Source organism: Hemitrygon akajei, chromosome 9 (genome assembly GCF_048418815.1).
Source record: "Hemitrygon akajei chromosome 9, sHemAka1.3, whole genome shotgun sequence".
NCBI lineage: Eukaryota > Metazoa > Chordata > Chondrichthyes > Myliobatiformes > Dasyatidae > Hemitrygon > Hemitrygon akajei.
In genome coordinates, this window is record NC_133132.1 from 122,505,700 (window position 1) to 122,527,693 (window position 21,994).

Sequence of the window (21,994 nt, forward strand, 5' to 3'; positions counted from 1 at the left end):
GCAGGCAGGCAACATCTATGGAAAAGAGTGACCAGTTGACATTTCGGGCTGATACCCTTCATCAGGAGTTCATCATGTCCTGAAGAAGGGTCTCAGCCGGAAACATTGACTGTTTACTCTTTACCACTGATGCTTCCTTGTACTACCTCTATGTCCCTTGGTTCTTTTAATATCTAAACATCTATTGCTCAGTTTTGAATGTACACTGCACCAGAGCCTCTGCAGTTTCCTAAATAGGAAATTGCAAAAAAAAAAGTCATTTGAACATGACATAAAGGGTGGGTGAGTAAGTTTGCTGATGACACAAAAGTTGGTGGTGGTGTGGATAGTTTGGCGAGTTGTCAGAGGTTACAGCGGGACATCGATAGGATGCAGAACTGGGCTGAGATGAGGCAGATGGAATTCAGCCCAGATAAGTTTGAAGTATTTCATTTCAGTAGGTCAACCTTGAAGACAGTATATAATAATGGTAAGACTCTTGGCAGTGTGGAGGATCAGTGAGATCTTGGGGTCCATGTCCATAGGACACTCAAAGCTGCTGCGCAGATTCACTGTTTAATAAGAAGGCATATGGTATGATGACCTTCATCAACCATGGGATTGAGTTCAAGAGTGGTGAGGTAATGTTACAGCTATATAAACCTTGTTAGATCCCACTTGGAATCATGTGTTCAGTTCTGGTCACCTCACTACGGGAAGGACGTGGATACTATAGAGAGAGTGCAAAGGAGATTTACAAGATTGTTGCTTAGATTGGAGAGTGTTCCTTATGAGAATAAGTTGAGTAAACTTGGCCTTTTCTCTTTGGAGCGGTGGAGGATGAGAAGTGACCTGATAGAGGTATATAAGATGATGAGAGGCATTGATCATGTGGATAGCCAGAGGCTTTTTCCCTGGGCTGAAATGGCTAAAATGAGGGGACATAGTTTTAAGGCGTTTGGAAGTAGGTACAGGGGGGATGTCAGAGGTAAGTTTTTGTTTTACACAGAGTGGTGTGTGTGTGGCATGCACTGCCAGCGGCAGTGCTAGAGGTGGATATAATAGGGTCTTTTAAGAGACTCTTGGATAAGTACATGGAATTTAGAAAAATAGAGGGCTATGCAATAGGGCAATTCTAGGCAGTTTCTAGTAGGTTACATGGTCGGCACAACATTGTGGGCTGAAGGGCCTGTAATGTTTTGTAGATTTCTCTGTTCTAGGATCTTGTCCGGAATGCTCAGTGCCTTGAGCTTGTGGGCTCTGGTTGCAGACATTCTTACATCTATACTATCATGTGCATTAGGAATTTGTAAAACCCAGTGAGATTATTTCTCGTTCTTCTAAAATCCAGACAGTACTGGCTCAGTTTGGTTAAGCTCCTTGTTTCATAAACCTGCTGTGCCAGGAATGTTTGCTCTTGCAGGGAGAGAAGATCCCCACGTACCTTGCCGATGTATTTTCACCGCAGACCAATATATTTATTGTCCTGGTCTCCAGACATGCAGGTCATTTTGCATGAGCATCACTTCCTAAACGTAAGCTGGTTTTTATACCATTTCCTGCGCAGTTTTTATTCTGAGAAGCGTGCAGTGGAAAGGCACACAACTCTATTCACTCTTTATTTGCCTTTGAAACGGCAATATCTTTTTCCAAAAGAAAAGAGATCTCATTAAAAAACCTGAAGAAAGCTTCTGTCTCCGGTGATTTTTGAGAAGTTGTTAGCTCACTGCACAGCTGTGTCCACACACACAGTGAAAGCAATAGAGAAAAAAGATAGTTTGCCTTCAAAATCATCGCCCTGGACTGGACACACATCTAAACCACGTAGGCAATAATGTCAGCTTCCGTCCTGATAAATGTCGATCGCCAAGACCCGTAGGTCAGGTCAGAATGTGACTCATCGCTATGACTTCAGGGTGATCAAGTGGACCCACAGTTAGCATAGCTGTAGCGCAAGCTTGCCCCAAAGCTGAAATGACAGGAATTAGAGTGGTGTATGGTAAGCAAACACATATAGACAGGGAGAGGGCACGTATAGAGGCTACATTAAGTGGGCCCAAGTAAGAGTGTGAAGCTGGAGCTGCCTCAGCAGAGGCAAACGTATGTGAAGCAACAGCTGACTTGGACAGTTGAGTCTATAATGGAACCAGTCATACTTTACTGTTGCAACAGCCAATGCATCTTACAAAAGACTATGTCCAGATGCATTTTAGCTATAAAAAAGGACTTCTACAAGCAGAAGTTGTCCTCACCACTCCAGTTAACATGCCTTTTCACGTAATCCGAGCATTAGCAGTCAAGGTCTGCAGCAGCAAAGACCTATAGCACCCCCTTTAGCAGTTCCTCCACAGCAAAGACCTCAATCAAGGTTATAGAAGAATCTCTCTTCAGTAGGCTTGATAATTTTCTGAAGCTCTCACACAAAGAACCACAGAAGCTACAGCAGCTTGCAGATCTATTGTTGGACTACAAACCTCAAAAAGTGAAGATTAGCTACTGAAGCCTGAGTTTCTTGGACACAGTAGAGGAGTAGACTCTTGAGGAAACTGCTGAAAAATATCCAGGAACAGTGGATAACTGAACCTTGAAAATAATTATTTTCTCTGAAGGTAGGAATTCTCTAATCAAAACATCAGAATGGGAAATTGGAATGTTATTGAATGTCATATAGGAAGAACTATTTGGAAGTCATAAACGAGTATTGGTTCATTCTGTTTATTGTGATGTTGGTCTTCAGATGTCCTCCCATAATCTGTATTTATATTTTTATAAATCAAGTGAACTGTTCATGCAGATAAATCCAGATTTCCCTACTGTAGCCTTTTACAGGAGGAGGAATTATAGCAACAGAGGCTTAGTTAAAATAATGCATCTGGACGTTAGGAAAATATTACACACTGACCTGCAAGTGTTCATTTTTATGAGCATGTACCTTGTGGAATTATTAAAACCTTAAAATAGAGTGCTTTGAGAGAAAGAGGGAAAAATTGAGTTTTATTTTTACTTATCCAGCCTACTTGTCACTTCCCACCCCCAACCCCCGGTCCAGAGGTGGCCAACTAACCTCATACCCTTGGGTTGGTTGGAAGGTCTTGGCGGTGATAAGGACCTGGATGATGTTCTTTCTGAGCATATGGCACTTGCAGTGTGAAATACAGAACTGAGAGTTGTCAATGCCAAAATTAAACATAAAGATATATACACTAGCCAAGGATCATGATCGCCATTGTCTATTCAGTCGCAGGATGTTCATAGTCTGGAGAATAAAGAAAATACAGTGGCTGAATATATTGTTTTGATTTCTCTGCAGAAATGGGTACAAGTTCCTCTATTGTTCAGCACGTGCTATTGGGATGGCTGATATGACTCGAGGATATTTACATTGGGTTAACGAAAAAGGAACGGTATTGCCAAAAGGCCCTTTATTGCTATGTCCCAGCAGTGTGTTCTCAGCATTGCACAGGTGATCCAACTTCTGTTGCTTTTAATTTTCTGTTATTTTAAATTCCATTCTTAATGAAAATAGATCTTTTTGGCATCTCCTTCAATTATGTAAAGTCAAGACAATGTAGAATTCCTTTCTTGATTAGTTTCAAAAGATAGCCTCTGTATATTGAAATCACTGCCATTGTGCTTACAGTTAACATTATTTAAGAAATTCTTTTAGATTTCAGCATTTTCTAGAAACTCTTCTGAACAAAATTATATTAGTAAACTGAAAATAATACTTACATTAATTACAGCTACTTTGTAGAATTCAAATATTAAAATAAAGTATGGATGTAACTTCTTAATAAAGATGTTATGTATAAAGCCAAACTTTCATCAATCAAAATTAGTTCCTTTTTTTTTACACACTTTGGAACCCATCCTCTTCTGTACAAGAATCCACCTCACAACCACTCAGGAAGCTGCAAACAAAAAAAGTTATCAAAATTAGTTCCTTTGAATGTCATCCCAAGTTGTAATCATATGTATTTGCTTTTTAATATTTTAGGGAAGTAATTGAAAAGAAGCCTGAAAAGTTCAAGATTCATTGCCTAACAGACATCAGAAACCTTTTTTATCCAAATAAAGAACCCTTTTACGCTGCTTTTGGAAACCGATCAAATGTAAGTCAAACTCTACCCACTAAGAACCATGGTTATGTCAAAATGCAGAATTGTAATCAATCAGGACTGCCATGTACATTAAAGATGCAGTGCTTTAAAAGCAAGCCTATTAATTTTATTGAAAATGTTCAGTGGGGTGCTTTTTATGCAAGTTCGAGCTCTCTTTTTGCATTGAATTTCCCTTCTACCTTCATGACTGCTCCTTGGCCTTTCACTTCAAGAGAATGATTTGTTAAGCGTGAAGCTCCTTAAAAGGGAAGGATCTGAAGTCTAAATGTAAAACACAATCTCATGAAATAGAGTTGATGAGTAAGTTATGGTAATGAGCTCTTTCAGCAAATCGTTATACTATTCATGATAACCAATCCTGTCTGGAGATGTAAATTGGAGTTGGAGAAGACAGCACAACGGTTAGTGTAACGCTATTACAGTGCCAAAAGCATGGTCCAATTCTGCCACTGTCTCTAAGGAGTTTTGCACGTTCTCCCCACGATTGTGGTTTTCCTCCAGGTGTTCCTGTTTCCTCCCACATCCTGATTTGGTGGGTTAATCGATCATGTGGGTGTATTTGGGTGGCGGGTGTGCATTCCTTGGGCTGGAAGGGCTTGTTCGCGTGCTGTATTCTAAAATAAATGAATGAATGGATAGATATGAAACAGAAAGAAACACTGAAAAAGAATTTGAAAATGAAGGGAGCAACTCCAGGTTTGTCCAACAGCTGTAGACAGTTCTTCGGTCAATGTCATGTCATGATATCTTGGAAACACTTTTAAGCAAGTTCCATATTTAGGTTGGATAGACAGGAGCACGTCTTTTGTAGGATTGAAAGGCAGGTGTGATTATTGAATTGATTTTATTTCTTACATCCACATTTGTAATAAGTAGTATGTACAATAGGACAGTCAATATAGCATAGAAATACAATTGTATCAGCATGAATTAATCAGTCTGATGGCCTGGTGGAAGAAGCTGTCCCGGAGCCTGTTGGTCCTGGCTTTTATGCTGTAGTACTTTTCCCTGGATGGCAGCAGCTGGTTTGTGGTTGCGGTGACTCGGGTCCCCAATGATTCTTTGGGCCCTTTTTATGCACCTGTCTGTGTAAATGTCCTGAATAGTGGAATGTTCACATCTACAGATGCGCTGGGCTGTCCGCACCACTCTCTGCAGAGTCCTGCGATTGAGGGAATTACAGTTCCCATACCAGGCAGTGATGCAGCCAGTTAGGATGCTCTCAATTGTGCCCATGTAGAAAGTCCTTAGGATTTGGGGACTCATGCCAAACTTTTTCAATCATCTGAGATGAGGCGCTGATGTGCTTTTTTCACTGCACAGCCAGTATGTACAGACCTTTAAATGATATGGGTGATGACATATGCCAGGTTTTGGTAATTGAGACAGTACAGAAACAAAATTCTCCAACAGAAACATAAACTGATTCTGAAGCATGGAAAGGGTAGTTAAGAAAATTTGCCAAGTGGCAAGTGAGGATGGTTGGGAAAATATAGCGCACAGTATATACTAGATGTGCAGCCCTTTCCTGCTCTGAACAAATCATGAGGAGCTGTTGATTTACAATAAATAAATAGAACGTGGGAAAGTTTATTTTATTGGCTTTCTCTGTTTGTCCTGTATACTTCCTTATATAAACTCCATGCAAGGTTTAAAATCTAAGATTTATATTCTGGAATTGCTAACTAATTTGGTTTGGCTGCTCAAGAAGTAACTCAAAACTTGTTTTATCTAATTTTAATTGGCAGATGAAATGAATTGATGGGAACTAATAGATCTGCAGTTGCTATGTAGTACAATGAAAACAGATTTCTTGATGGGCTGAATGGCTATTTTTCACCCATACACTTTATGTAATTAATAGAGCAGAAGACTGCTTGTTCATTGCCACTAAAGTTAAGTGACTGATGGTATGGCTGTCCTCCCTGTCAGCTCCTTTCAGTATTTGTCTGGCATGCAGTATATCTGGGACATACTGATGAATCACTGGTGACATGAAATTGCAGTGTAAACCAGAAGGCCATGGTTCTGTACCGTCAGTTTAAGATGCTCCTTTGATTCTATACATTCTACTAGCCATGTTTTAAGAAGCCATATGAGTGTAAAAAAATAACAGGAGTGAGCTAAACTCTCCCATGTGCCTTTTCCCCTGTGCAACTGCAGTGAAATCCTCCACATTCCTTTCTCCCTGCAATGAAGGGCAATGTTTCATTTTTTAAATAAGTGTTTCCTGTGCTTTATATACAAAGTTATTCTGATAGCTCTAAGCGAACAGAATTGTGTAGATTGACACACAGAGGGAGACTAATTTGGAGTATTGTGAGCACCTCTGGATCCCATATCCAAAGGATATGCTGGGTTGGAGAGGGTCTAGACAAGTTTATGAGAATGATCCTAGGATTGAAAGGATTAACATACGAGGAGCGTTTGATGGCTTTGGACCTTACATGCTGGAGATTGGCTGAATGGGGGGTTGGTGGGGGGGAGTGGTTGGAATCTCATTGAAACCTACCACGTATTGAAAGGTCTAGATAGCGTGTTCTTGGAATGGATGTTTCCAATAGTGGGCAAGTCTAGGAGCAGAGAACGCAGCCTCTGAAGGATGTATCTTTAGAACAGAGATGAGGATTTTTTTTAGCTCAAGGTTCATGAATCTGGTGTATTCATTGCCACAGAGGCTGTGGAGGCCAAGTCATTGGTATATTTAAAGCTGAAGTTGTTTTGCTCATAATCAGCCAAGATCAAATGGCAGAGCTGACTCAATAGGCTGACTGGCCTAACTCTTTTCTTGTATCTTATGGGCTTATGGTCAACCATGAGCTTGTTGACTGAATAAAATCAAATGCACTTATTCTGCTTCCTAGCTTTTGGTCCATTACTTTTGAGTTGGTGTTCATCCAGGCTTCTTTTAGATATAGTGAGGGTTTTTGTCTCTTATCTGTTTTGCTTCTTGGGCAGTACTTCTGGGTTAAGGATAACTTGCTTCCAATCCAAGTCTTTGGATTCTGAAGTGGCTGCAAAGGCCAAAATGAAACCTGCATGTAGGGAAAGGAGGTGCCTGACAATGGGAGAAGTTGTATGGTTTGGAAGGTGGTAAACTCTACCTGCTTTAGATTACTGGGCGTCTGTCAAAGGGACACAAGTTCTCAGTGCCATCTCAAATTTTGCTGCTCTAGTTTGAATGGTTATGGGCCAGGATTCCCACTTTTTAGAAGGCTTTGAACAGTTAAGTTTGAGAATGATTCATCATAGATCTGCCTTGGAGTTTGTGAGGTCAGAGTACGTAGTATTTAATAAATATTTCTTTTTGGATGTGGTGAATGTTTCTGTCTCCACCAGCTTTCAATGTTCTGTGTGTTATTTTTTCCTTAGTTCCCTGCTACTTCCCATTTGTCCTATGGATTAATTCCACACCAGTGGGAAAACTTGGAAGTGGGATTAAGCATGTCATCAAGGAGAACTAGTTAGGGCAATGATGTCTAGTCATTAACTTGTCCACAAGGGAGCAATGAAATATTTTGGAAATGGTTTGAAAAAACAGTATTTTAATACTAAAGTGAGTAACACTCATTTTCTCAAATTATACTTTGTATCCTTGCCCACTTCTTTAAACTGCCTCCACGCTTTTGTAGACTCTGTAAATTCCTGGCTGCTTTTATTCTCACTTGGCACTGAGTCACAAATAAAATTGAATAAGTTGTATTTGATTCCTTCATGTAAATAGTTGTCAGAGGTTAATTGTTGTTCTGCAATTGAGCCGACTGTGATAGAGTGGAGAGGCAACCTTAGCACCACGTTCTGCAATATTGTCCCCGATTTTCAGTCTCTGACACTCAGCTTCAGATTCCCTGAATTTGCATGTCCTGGGCTCAAACATATGCACTGATTGGACTTCACTTTGGCTGATGCTAACTGCCCTAGCTATGGCCAGCATAGTTTGGCCAATGATCTGAGTTATAGCCTTAATAAGAAACTTACTTTTAGCTTTTGTTTTAGATCAACAACTTGCCAGTGTGATTAGTTTTGAGTATTTCAGCTGAAGGTTTTTGAGCCCTGTGTTTAAGAAATAATATTAAATCATTAGAAAGGGATGACATGGGATCAGAAGGTGTCAAGTCACTATGGGTTGAGTTAAGAAATGGCAAAGGTAAAAGGATCCTAATGACAGTTGTATACAGGCCTCCAAACAGCAGCTGGGATGTGGATTACAAATTATAGCGGGGATAGAAAAGGCGTGTCAGAAGGCAATGTCATGATAATCATTGGGGATTTCAACATGAAAGTGGATTGGGAAAACCAGACTAGTACTGGACCTTGAGGGAGAATGTGTAGAATGTCTAAGGGATGGCTTTTTAGAATAGCTTGTTGTTGAGCCCACTAGGGGATCGGCTGTTGGGTGCGGTGTTATGCAATGATCCAGAGGTGATAAGAGAGCTTATGGTTAAGGAACCCTTAGGGAACAGTGATCACAATATGATCGAGTTCACTTTGAAATTTGAGGAGAAGCTAAATTCCAATGTATCGGTATATCAGTGGAATAAAGGAATTTACATGAGAGGGTAACTGGCTGCCAAAGTTGACTGGAAAGGGACACTTAGCAGGAAGGACAGCAGAGCAGCAGTGACTGAAGTTTCTGCGAAATATGAGAGAAGTGTACGACTGATATATTCCAAATTCCAAAAGAGAGAGCATACAAAGAAGCCAGAGCTAGTGGGAAGATAGAGGATTGGGAAGCTTTTAAAAACTTGCAGAAGGAAACTAAGAAGGTCATTAGGAAAGAAAAGATGAATTATGAAAGGAAGCTGGTGACTAATATCAAAGAAGATACAAAAAGCTTTTTTAAGTATATAAAAAGGGAAAGAGAGTTGAGGGGAGATGTAGGACCAATAAAAAATGACGCTGGAGATATTGTAATGAGAGATGCAGAGAGAGCAGAAGAATTGAATGCATATTTTGCAGCAGTCCTCACAGTGGGAGACGTTTGCAGTATACCAGACATTCAGGAGTGTCAGGGAAGTGAAGTATGTGTAGTGAAAATTACACCTGAGAAGGTGCTCAGGAAGCTTAATGGTCTGAGGGTGGATGAATCTTTTGGACTTGATGGAATGCACCCTCAGGTTCTGAAGGAAGTAGCTGGAGAGATTGTGGAGGCATTAACAAGGATCTTTCAAGAATCAATAAGGGTATTGTACTGGGTGACTGGAAAATTGCAAATGTTGTTCTGCTATTTAAGAAGGGTGGGAGGCAGCAGAAAGGAAACTATAGACCTGTTAGCCTGATATCAGTGGTTGGGAAGTTGTTGGAAACGATTGTTAGGGATGAGATTATGGAATACCTGGAGGTACATGACAAGATAGGCGAAAGCCAGTATGGTTTCCTGAAAGGAAAAATCTTGCCTGATTAGCCTACTTCAGTTATTTTGAGGAAATTACAAGCAGGGTAGACAAAGGGGATGCAGTAGATATGGTGTACTTGGATTTTTGGAAGGCCTTTGACAAGGTGCCGCCCATGAGGCTGCTTAGCAAGATGAGAGCCCCTGGAATTACAGGGAAGTTACTAGCGTGGGTGAAGCATTGGCTGATCAGCAGAAAACAGAGAGTGGGAATAAAGGGATCCTATTCTGGCTGGCTGCCAGTTACCAGTGGAGTTCCACAGGGGTCGGTGTTGGGACCGCTGCTTTTTATGATGTATGTCAATAATTTGGACTATGGGATTAATGGATTTTTGGCTAAATCTGCTGATGATACAAAGATAGGTGGAGGAGTGGGTAGTGTTGAGGAGACAGAGAGCCTGCAGAGAGACTTAGATTGTTTAGGGGAATGGGCAAAGAAGTGGCAAATGAAATACATTGTTGGAAAGTCTATTGTCATGCACTTTGGTGGAAGAAATAAACTGGCAGACTATTATTTAGATGGGGAGATAAATCAAAATGCAGAGATGCAAAGGGACTTGGAAGTCCTTGTGCAGGATACCCTAAAGTTTATCCTCCAGATTGAGTCAGTGGTAAAGAAGGCAAATGCAATGTTGGTATTCATTTCTAGAGGTATAGAATATAAGAGCAGGGATGTGATGTTGAAGCTCTATAAGACACTCGTGAGACCACACTTGGAGTATTATGTGCAGTTTTGGCTCCTTATTCTAGAAAGGATATACTAATATTGGAGAGGGTTCAGAGAAGATTCACGAGAATAATTCCAGCTATGAAAGGGTTACCATATGAGGAATGTCTGGCAGCTCTTGGGCTGAGTTCAGGAGAATGAGGGGGGAGGGTCTCATAAAGACATTCCGAATGTTAAAGGCCTGAACAGCTTAGATATGACAAAGTTATTTCCCGTGGTAGAGGAGTCTAGGACACGAGGTCATAAATTCAGGATTGAAGGATGTCCATTTAGAACAGAGATGCAGAGAAATTACTTTAGTCAGAGGGTGGTAAATCTGTGCAATTTGTTGCCACGAGCAGCTGTGGAGGACAAGTCATTGGGTGCATTTAAGGCAGAGATAGATAGTTTCTTGATTAGCCAGGGCAGCAAAGGGTGTAGGGAGAAGGCAGAGGAGTGGGGATGACTGGAAGAATTGGATCAGCACATGATTGAATGGCGGAGCAGACTCGATGGGCCAAATTACCCACTTCTGCTCCTATATCTTATGGGATGATATTCAATTTCCAGAGAGAATTTATAGCATGCTGTCTGCCTCACTGGAATTCTTAGGCCTACCCATTTCTAATATTTTAAATGTCCATCTTAATTTTTTGATTGGTGCATTCAGAAGATGCCTGTTGCAGATCAACTGCAGCATTTCTGCAAATTCGTTTGTAAGTTTCTGAAAAAAATTAGCATTTTCTAATGTATAAAATTAGCCATTTCATCCGCTTTTAAAATCCACAATTCTTCAGGGAATCCCAGCATCTAAAAATAAGCCATTGCCACTTTTTTTTTAAAGCAGAAGAGGTGAGAATGATGGGTGAGATTACTGACTGTGAGGTGTTGCCTATCCAGTTTTAAATCATGTGCGACAGATGTAGGGCTGTATGCAGAAGCATTTGTGCAATCTGAGTGTGTTCCGGGCAGTCCTGCCTGTCACTATCAGCCTTGGCTTCCTCTCTGAGAACAAATGTCACGGCAGAAATACAGCTCCAGTGGGAGTGAGAGTATCTCTCTATTTCTATAAGCAATTGGGGGCATTCTTCTTCCTTGAAAAATCCCTCTACAACTGATTCAGAGGATCATGAAGGTGAACCATTTAAAAAATAAAACAAATGACTGTGTTGTCTATTAATTATTACATTAATTTGTACAATCATTTTGTACTCCACCCTAATCACAGATTGTTCTAAATGAATAAATTCCCCGAAGGTAATATAATTCATTAGAAACATTTCATCTGCTTTTGAACTGGATTGCAAATGACCACATTATAAATGAGCTGAGACTGCAAACATGTTTTTATTTTCTTTTTCCCCTCCCACCTTACAGGATGTTTATTCTTATAAACAAGTCGGTGTCCCAACAAACCGAATTTTTACAGTCAATCCTAAAGGTGAACTAATACAGGAACATGCAAAGACCAGTGTATCATCGTGAGTATATTTCATTCCTTAATCTAACAGATTAAGTATTTTCTTTTAATAGATGCATTTTCTTTTCCAAGAATTGTTTTAAATACAGTGCTTATTCTGGAACCCATAGAGTTTAATACATTTCCAGATGCTGGGAAATATTATCTCTATACCTAGTTTTGAATGTTATTATTGGATGATACAGAAACACAACCTTCAGCCCAACAAACCCATGCTGGTTATCCATCACCCATGTATACTATTCAAACTTACCATCCTTGGTTTAGAGCTGACTGCCTGGTGATTCACAAGTACTTAAATATTGTGAGAGCCTCTGCATCAACTCACCCCTCAGACAGTGCACTCCAGTACCAGTCAACCCCAGATGGACAAAAATTTTGTTCCTCGGATAACTTGTGGCCTCCTTTAGCAGAAATGACTGAGGTTTTATAAAGTGGGTGCAGAATCTCTTTACATCTGTGTTTGGCGCTCTGACCAGCGAAGTCCAGAATCCTTTATGCCGCCTTAATCACAATACCTACTGTGTTGCCACCTTTCATGAATCTATGGATGTACTCCAAGATCCCCTTCCTCAATACTCTGTGAGACCCTACCAATTATGCTGTATATTTTAGCCTCATTAGAGCTCCCAAAATGCATCACTTCATATTTGTCTGAATTAAACTCCCGTCTGCTACTTTTCAGCTCATTTCAATAACACATCACCATCTCTCTGCAGCCTAAGCCTCCACTCCATGCTTTCATTAACTATCATTCTTTGTGTTCAAACTTGCATTAACAAGGATCTTTCAAGAATCAATAAGGGTCTCGCATTGTACCGGGTGACTGGAAAATTGCAAATGTTGTTTTGCTATTTAAGAAGGGTGGGAGGCAGCAGAAAGGAAACTATAGACCTGTTAGCCTGATATCAGTGGTTGGGAAGTTGTTGGAATCGATTGTTAGGGATGAGTCTCAAACTTGCTCACTTGCCTTATACATGGAATCACTCGTGTACTTTGATCCTTGTGGAACATAGGAATTCAATCGCAAAAGCAATCCTCTGCCATCACCACATCTGTCTTATTGCCAAGCCAATTTTGGATTCAGTTTGCCAACTTGTACTGGATGCATGGGCACTAACCTTTTGAAGCAGTTTTCTACGTGGGACTTTGTCAAAAGGCTTTAAAGTCCATTAAATTGCATCTTCTGCCATGCCTTCATCAATGCACTTTGTTACGTCTTCAAAGAATACACTCATTGGTCAGACAGGATCTATCATGAATAAAGCCACATTGACTGTCTCTGATTAGTCCCCACCTTTCCATTTGATCATTAATCTCCCTCCCTCAAGCAGTTTTTCAAGAGTCTTCCCATCAGTGATGTTAAGCTCACAGGTCTACAGTTACCAGATTTTTCCCTGATTGCTTTCTTGAAAAGTAGTACCATGCTTGCTGTCCTGCAGTCATAGTGTCTAATGAAGATGTAAAAATCTCAGGCAGAGCTACAGCACTCTCTTATCTTCCCTGACATTGTGGCCTGGGATAATTCCCATTTGATACTGAAGATTTATCCAGCTTTTAGCTCTGCAAAGCATTGAGTGCTTCCATTGATGGAGGCTTGCACCAGACTTTCACCTGTACCTTCACTGAATTATCCAGCTACATAGTCAGTTTTCTTGGGGAATGCAGATGGCCAAAGAAGTGAGTCCATTGTTGACCATGAGGTGTCAGGATACATGGAGGCAAATGCTAAAGTAGTCTGGAATCAGCATGGTTTCCTTGAGGGGAAATCTTGTCCAACAAATCTGTTGGAATTCTTTGAGGAAATAACAGGCAGGATAGACAACTGAGTCGGTGGATGTTGTTAACTTGTATAACAGGAAAGTTACTAGCAATGGAATAAAGGGGGCCTTTTCTGGTCAGCTGCCTGTGACTAGTGGAGTTCCGCAGGTGTTGATATTGGGTTCGCTACTTTTCACATTACATGTTAATGATGTGGATGACGGAATTAATGGCTTTGGACACTTCTTGGTTGGTGTGCTGTTGACTTGTAGGCATCCTCATCTGAAGTTCTGCAGGCATTCTTTTCATCTGAATACTTTAAAGAGACATTTCCACACATTATCCTTTAGTTCCACTGTGCTGCAATGTGTCTAGGGAGATTCTAGAATAAGAGGGCAGAGCCTGAGAGGCCAAGTACATCCCTTTAGAACAGGTGAGGAATTTCTTTAGGTAGTGGGTGGCGAATCTGCAGAATTAATTGCCTCTGCCAGCTGTGGAGGTCAAGTTAATGGGTACTTTTATGCTTTTCTATACCTATTATATTTTAGTTGTCCATCATATCCAACGATGACAGGAATCCTGTGCGGGAGAGTTTTTAGTGGGTAAAGCCATTCCAGTGGGGCAGTTCTTGCCATTATGTATACATCTCTTGGATATCTCTGGCTCTACAGGCTTCCTTGGGATGCCTTTCACCCTTAAATAACCCATTAGCTTCAAACTCTCTCTTTCAGTTTTAAATGATTCCAAGTTTATTTTTGCCAGGCCATGCTATATTTGAAATTGTCCTTTCCCAATTCAGGACTTAAATTTCCAGAGCATCCTTGTCCCTCCCCATACATTTGGTGTTTTGGTCACTATCTTCTCTCACCCATCACCTGTCCCACTGACACATCAATCACTTCATTTCAATAGACAATAGGTGCAAGAGTAGGCCATTCCGCCCTTCGAGCCAGCACTGCCATTCAATGTGATCATGGCTGATCATCCACATTCAATACCCCGTTCCTGCCTTCTCCCCATATCTCTTTTCTCTGCTATCTTTAAGAGCTCTATCTAACTCTTTCTTGAAAGCATCCAGAGAATTGGCCTCCACTGCCTTCTGAGGCAGAGCATTCCATAGATCCACAACTCTCTGGGTGAAAAAGTTTTTCCTCAACTCCGTTCTAAATGGCCTACCCCTTATTCTTAAACTGTGGTCTTTGGTTCTGGACTCACCCAAAATCGAGAACATGTTTCCTGGCTCTAGCGTGTCCAATCCCTTAATAATCTTATATGTTTCAATCAGATCCCCTCTCATCCTTCTAAATTCCAGTGTATACAAGCCCAGTAGCTCTAATCTTTCAACATATGACAGTCTCACCATCCCGGGAATTAACCTCATGAACCTACGCTGCACTCCCTTAATAGCAAGAATGTCTTTCCTCAAATTTGGAGACCAAAACTGAACACAATACTTCAGGTGTGGTCTCACCAGGGCCCTGTACAACTGTAGAAGGATCTCTTTGCTCCTATACTCAACTCCCCTTGTTATGAAGGCCAACATGCCATTAGCTTTCTTCTTTGCCTGCTGTACCTGCATGCTTACTTTCAGTGACTGATGTACAAGAGCACCTAGATCTCATTGTACTTCCCCTTTTCCTAACTTGACACCATTCAGTTAGTAAGCTGCCTTTCTCTTCTTGCCACCTCACATTTATCCACATTAAACTGCATCTGTCATGCATCTGCCCAGTCACCCAACCTGTCCAAGTCACCGTGCATTCTCCTAACATCCTCCTCATATTTCACACTGCCACCGAGCTTTGTCCTTTGTCCTAATTCCCTAAAATTAGGTCCAGCACCATCTTTCTCTAGTGAGACAAGTTGTATACCTAAATATAATATCATAGTGGACTACAGATCTGCTTTATCCTTTGCTCTCTCCTGCCTTATTGGCCCTACCCTATCCATTCTCACCATTCCTCTGTCACTGAGTAACCCTGATTTTTCTGCCATCTGTCCATCACACTTCCTGTGCCCACACAAACACCTATTCAAGGTCATGAATTGAAACAGTAACATAACTGGTTCATGTTGTTGTCCCTATTCCAACCACCAGAACCTTTCACTCTTTCCTTGCCACTTGTGTATTAGTTTTATTGCTATTTAATCCCCATAATTTATGCCAATAAAACTAATTCTCTTCCATTTCCCATTGCTATCCTTATTTATTCCTTTGTCAAATATTGTTTGCTTTTCTAATTCGGATCATCTGGTCATCTGGTTTAACCCAACCCAGTTCTGCCAGATCACATGATCCTTGCTCCCTTTGTTTTCAGATCAACATCTCCCCAGTGCTATCACACTTCAAGACTGTTTTCCCACTACTCCAACATCACATTTGCCAGTCCAGCACTATTTTTCCATGACTATCAAAGTCTAAAATTCCACTTCCTTATGAAGCATTGCCATTTGTCAGGATTCTTGTTCCCTCCTATACCTGCAAGCTGTTTCTATTTTTATTGCACACTATCATCTGTTTTATACTGTTCTTTAATCCTAGGATCATCTCACATATCTCCCATTTTCCCAGGACAAACCTTCCTAATTGAAGCCCCTGACCCTTCCTATTCCTACGTACTCATTCCCAGCAACCCTTCACATTCCCAATACAACCATAATCTAATGTCAATTCAGAAGATGGAGACAAGGAAATACAAGTAGAAGGTCACCAAGTCCTTCGAGACTGTTCCGACATTCAGTACGATGCACTTGGCCGTATCTGCACCGGGAGTATAGAGATGCAGCTCCTTAGAGACCATGTTAGGGAACTGAAGCTTGTTTGGGGAAGTGAAGAGGTGATGACAGGAGCTACGGGGAGGTAGTCAGCCCAGGGCTACAGGAGACAGATAAATGGGTGACTGTCAGGAGAGGGAAGAAGAATGCCAGATAGTGGAGGCACCCCTGTGGCTGTTCCCCTCAACAATAAGCACTCTGATTTCAGTACTGTTTTGGGGGGGGGGGGCTACCTGGGGAAAGCAACAGTGGCCTTGGCTCTGGCACTGAGTCTGGCCCTGTGGCTTAGAAGGGTAGGAAACTGAAGAGGATGGTAGCAGTAATTGGGGACTCCATACTTTGGGGGACCCATAGGTGATTCTATGGATGAGAAAAAGAAACACAGATGGTAGTTTGCATCCCAGGTTTCTGAACGTGTCCACAATATTTTGAAAAAGGTGGTGTGGGCAGCCCGAAGTCATGGTACATATTGGTACCAATGACATGGGTAGAGAAAGGGTGGAGGTCTGAAAAAATAATACAGGGATTTGGGAAGGAATTTGAGAAGCAGGATCCCAAGGGTAATAATCTCAGAACTACTGCCAGTACCACGTGACAATGAGGATAGGAATAGAATGAGTGGTGGATAAATGCGTGGCTGAAGAATTGGAGCAGGGGGCAGGGATTCAGATTCCTGGATCATTGGGACCTCTTCTAGGGTAGGGTGACCTGTACAGAAGAGATGGGGTTGCACTTGAATCCAAGGGAGACCGATATTCTTGTGGGCAGGTTTGCTAGAGCTGTTGGGAGTGGTTTAAGCTAACATGGCAGGGGTATTGGAATCAGTTTGATAGAGCTGAGTATGAGCCAGCAGGTTTACAAGTAGGTGATGTAATATTTAGTATGAATGTAAGGAAGGACAAGCCAAAGATTGGGTGTATCTGCAGACAGAGCCAAGAGTTAAGATGTACCACAGAGACAAAATTCAAAGGGGCAAAGAATGCAGAACTGAAGGTGCTGTATTTAAATACGTGTAGCATTCGGAATAAGGTGGATGAACTCGAGAGGCGCAGTTAGAGATTGGTTGGTATGATGTTCTGGGCATCACTGAGTTGTGACTGAAAGAAGGTCATAGTTAATGAGTTTAACATCAAAGGATATACTTTGTATTGAAAGCACAGGCAGGAAGACATAGGCGGTGGTGTGGCTCTATTGGGGATCTCATTGAAACCTAACGAATGTTGAAAGGACTAGATAGGGTGGGTATGGAGGAGATGCTTCCTCTTGGGGTGGTATCCTGATCTACAGGCACAGCCTCAAAATTGAGGGGCGACCTTTTAGAACAGAAGTAAGAAGGATTTTTTTTTAGCCAGAGAGTAGTAAATCTGTGGAATGCTCTGCCATAGGTGGAGGCAAAGTCCATGGGCATATTTAAAGCGCAAGTTCATAGATTCTTAATTGGTTGGGGCATCAAGGGATATGGTGAGAAGGCAGGTGTATGGGGTTGAATGGGATCTGGAATCGGCCATAATGAAATGGCGGAACAGTCTTGATGTGCTGAATGGCCTAATTCTGCTCCTGTGTTTTATAGGAACATAGAAAACCTACAGCACAATATAGGCCCTTCGGCTCACAAAGCTGTGCCAAACATGTCCTTACCTTAGAAATTACCTCGGGTTACCCATAGCCCTCTATTTTTATGGTCCATTATTACTGATCTGTGCTAAGCTTAACTTGTCTTCTGGACTGTTTCCTCAATTCCTTGATCTTTCAGATATTCCATCTTTCTTCATCTTTACGTGGCCTCCACCACATTTCTGGACAGAGTATTCCAGAGATTCACTACAATATAAGCAAAGATATTTTTGTACACCTTGGTTTTAAATGACTACCCTCGTATTTTGTGGCTTTATTCTTGTCTATGACTCTCTTCCCATGAGCGAAAACAGCTCATCATCAACCCTTATTATTAACTCCCTTGTTATTTTTTTAATGTTTGGATAAGGTTACTCATTCTTCAAAATTCCAGGAAATACTGACCAATACTGTCCAGCCTTTTGATAGGAAATCCCTCTAATCCTAGGAATTCATCTTAGATGAATCTCCTTTGAACTGCCTCCAAAGCTACCATATCCATTTTTTAGGTAAAGTGGCCAAAATTCTACATGGTATTCCAAATGTGGCCTCACTAACATCCTTTACAACTATAACAAAACAAATCTACCATCTGCAATAAAGGCCAACAGATCTGTTGCTTTCTTAACCACTTGCTGGACGTGGCTGAGGTGTGAGTGGCTGACTTTTAAATTGAGACAGCATTTGACCTGTCAAAGTAAAATTGAACCCAAAGGAAATTGAGAGGAACAGGGGTCTATTGTTGATGAGTCACACCTGGCAATATAGATAATGGCATTGGATGCTCAGAGCTAATCAAAACACTCCCTTCCAATATTTCACAATCCTGTGCTCCTTTGGTCCGATCAACTTAAATTGATTGATAACCTTTCCTGAAAAGGTCACAGAGTAGGGTTATTTGCTTTATTGATGGTACAACATTCAATTTCAATATTAACACCTTAGAAGTAGAGCAGTTGATCCCCACATGCATTTAGAAATGTACCTCATTCTGGGTTGGTAAGTGGCAAGTAATACCCATCTAATGAGTAATAGACACCCCTCCCATCATATGTAATGGACCCCGTCACTAACCTCTTTTCCACTTCTTTTCACCAACCCCACACAATAAAATAGGCAACATTTGTTTGTCACAAGAAGGGGTAGATAAATGCAGAAGCACCAGAACATAAGGAAAATTCTCATTCACTGCCATTTGGGAGCTTCATGCTTCTACCACCTATTAAGAAAACATATTTTCTTTAAAGCAAAGAGATCTGCCTAGAAATGTGTTCTTAATCAGTACAACTAATTATCCAATATCGAGGCTGAAACAGTTCAGAAGTCCCCTTCAATTGTCTTCAATGGGGCTGTATTTCAGAAGAGAAGTACAAAATTAAGTCTTTATTACATAAGCAATTGAGGACCTTTCTTCCTGTTGGTTTTAGTGAGCCATTGGTGGCATATGCTGGGATATGACATTAAATTTTAAGAACAAATATCCATATGAGCATGCACACACATTCTCCTGCTTGTAAATAGAAAAGTACTGATGCGATCATGTGTTCAGTTTCTCATGAAGAACTCTTGTGTTTTTCCAGCTACGTAAGGCTGAGCGAAATAGTTGATCATGTGTTCCCTCTTCTGAAGAGAGAGAATTCTTCTGACTTCCCTTGTTCGGATACCTACAGTCAATTCACATACTGGAGGGAGCAGCTACCAACAGTGGAGAACCAGGACCTTCATACTTGAATTAAACATAAGCACATGAGAAATAGATTTTTGTAGCGTAATGGCAGGCAGCCTTTTCTCACTGTTTGAAGTTGTAATTTTCCTTTTCTCTGGCTTTATTGAAGCAAGAAAGTTCCTGTCCTGTCACTGAGCATTTTATCCTCTCAGCTGTTAAGAACATTGGAGAGTGATGTCTGTTGAAAGTATGTTGCATCTTAAGCTGCTTTATGATAAGAAACCTGTTGCTTGTGCTAGTGACATTTTTGACCATTGGTTTTGTTGAGATCGCAGCTACTTTAAGATCACTCTTTGGATTCATCATTTTATGAAGCAAGTGTTTAAGTCAAATTTTCTATTTTATTTTTCCTCAACAAGTACAGAACTGTGATTATTTATAGAATGCACTTTTACTAATTAGTCTGAAACATTTACTTTAGATCCAGCTTGCATAATGCATCAGTAAACACTTTCAAAGGTTCAAATAGCCTAATCATTTATCTTCACCAGATGTTTTTCTCCCACCACCCCCACACAATCTACCTCTTTTTCCTCATGAGGGCAGTGACTCCAGCTGGCCTATATTTCTGTGGCTGGAAACTGCTGTTTACATGTGCACTGATTTTCTCTTCCACCACCCCACACAAGTTCGCTTTGGCAGGAATAATGGTTAGTAAGCAAGTGCAGGAACAATTGAAGTCAGCTTTGTCCTAGTTTGGCATAGGATATCCATTGAACCTGATAGATAATTGCTTGATTAAAATGAGAACAAATAATTTTTTTGCATTTTAGTTTAAATAGTTATATATATGAATGCAAAGAACTTAATTTTCTGCAGAACATATAGCAATTAGCTGATAATTCTATTGTTAAATGTATTATAGCTACACATCATGCAATTATTTTTATATGTGAACTATGGCTAAATAGTTGCAATGCAGATTTATTTTTTTCAAAAAGTAGAGCATGTAGATGTTGCAAATCTGAAATAAAATGAAAAGAAACTCAGCAGATCAGGCAGCATTAGTGGAGAGAGAAGCAGGGTTGACATATTAACACAATGACCATCAGATATCAAGATTAATAACATGACAAGTCTACAGTTTCCCTCTTTACTGATGTGATTTATTCTGTTGATCGCTTCCAGCATTGCGTGTCTTTCATGCAGACGTTCCCTTTCCTGTAAGGCTATAACGGTGCATTAGGATTGTTGCCTTTGATGCAGCCCGTAATTCAGAAAAATACAATCAAGAGTTTTGTTCCCTGACCTGTACACTACAGAGCTTCATTGGAGGAGCTGATAAAATTCAATCAACTACCATCTTATTTATTGAAGAAGCAATAGACCCAATAAATACATACTTTTTTTTTAGAAATCTGGAAATGAATTTGTTGTCTACAAAGTGAAATTAAAATTCTTATCTAGAAAGGAAAATCTTTAGATGAACTCGCCCTCTGATTGGTCTGAATGTCTTTCTACATTTTTTTAAGAGCTCTTGAACTCTTTAGTGTAGGAGAACTACTTAATCACTTGCAAGGGAGTGAAGATATAAATTGACTGTTCAAAATAACATCTGACATAGTTCAAGAATAATTTGAATATTTTGTATGCTCTTTCATGTTTCCAGTATTGCCACAATTTGGAAATTGCCATTCATGATGCATGCAAAATTAACTAATGTGGGTTTTATGGCTGTATTTAAGATGGGAAATGTTGGGCCCAGAGCACAATGCAAAGGGTATTTTCTTTCTATGAAAGATAAATAAATGAAGCTTTGCTTTCAAATCTATTCTGTTACATTTACTAAAAGTATCGCAACGACTGTGTACTGAATTGCAGTGTTACTGGTGATACGCTGTCATACTTTGTAGATAAGTAAAATTGTCAATAAATGCAGAACTATGAAAATGTATGTCTGTTGTTATTTTTTTTAAACAGCATATGTATATTTAAGAACAGCTTGGGCAATTCTGTTACAAGGTCTTCTATGAGGTTAAGAAAAAATGTTAAAGCAAGCCCAAGAAAATTAAATTTGTTTTTAGTGTGTCCAAGGAGGAGAAGGTGGTGAGGCAGAGGGATTTGGGGATAGGTAGAGGTATGGGAAATGTAGAAGAAAAATGGAGAATTCGAGTGTGGTGGAGTGCTGGAGTCACTGACATAGCTATAGTGGAGTCTTGAGAGATGCTAGTTCTACCAGCAAGTTTCTTAAAGTTGCTACGTGCTAATTATGAGTGTAGTTTGATCCTTTTTTGAAAGCAACTGGGAGAAATAGGCCAGAAAGTTTTAGGGATTGGGGTTCTACAGATCAACAAAGGAAGAGGCTCAAGACTAATATTCCTACTCCATTGAAAAGCTATTCAGGACAAATTTGATTTATTCATTACTGTGTTATAGATAATTAAAGATCAAGATTAGTCCTGAACGAACCTCTATCCACCACAATTATTCATAAGAACAT

At 40.4% G+C, this 21,994-nt stretch overlaps 1 protein-coding gene across 4 annotated transcripts in view; it reads left to right on the forward strand.

The window, feature by feature from the left end:
* The window catches only part of lpin1a (lipin 1a), a 122,738-nt gene extending 101,294 nt beyond the window's left edge, over nucleotides 1-21,444 (forward strand). For 3 of the 4 annotated variants that reach the window (XM_073056932.1, XM_073056933.1, XM_073056935.1), the window contains 4 exons: nucleotides 3,290-3,442; nucleotides 3,977-4,091; nucleotides 11,576-11,679; nucleotides 19,409-21,444. In XM_073056932.1, coding sequence (XP_072913033.1) covers nucleotides 3,290-3,442; nucleotides 3,977-4,091; nucleotides 11,576-11,679; nucleotides 19,409-19,559 — 523 coding nt within the window. In that variant the 3' untranslated portion in view covers nucleotides 19,560-21,444. Of the gene's footprint in view, nucleotides 1-3,289; nucleotides 3,443-3,976; nucleotides 4,092-7,472; nucleotides 7,657-11,575; nucleotides 11,680-19,408 lie in introns of those variants that run through there. The other variant, XR_012100298.1, reaches the window with a different exon arrangement.
* The last annotated feature ends 550 nt before the right edge of the window (nucleotides 21,445-21,994 follow it).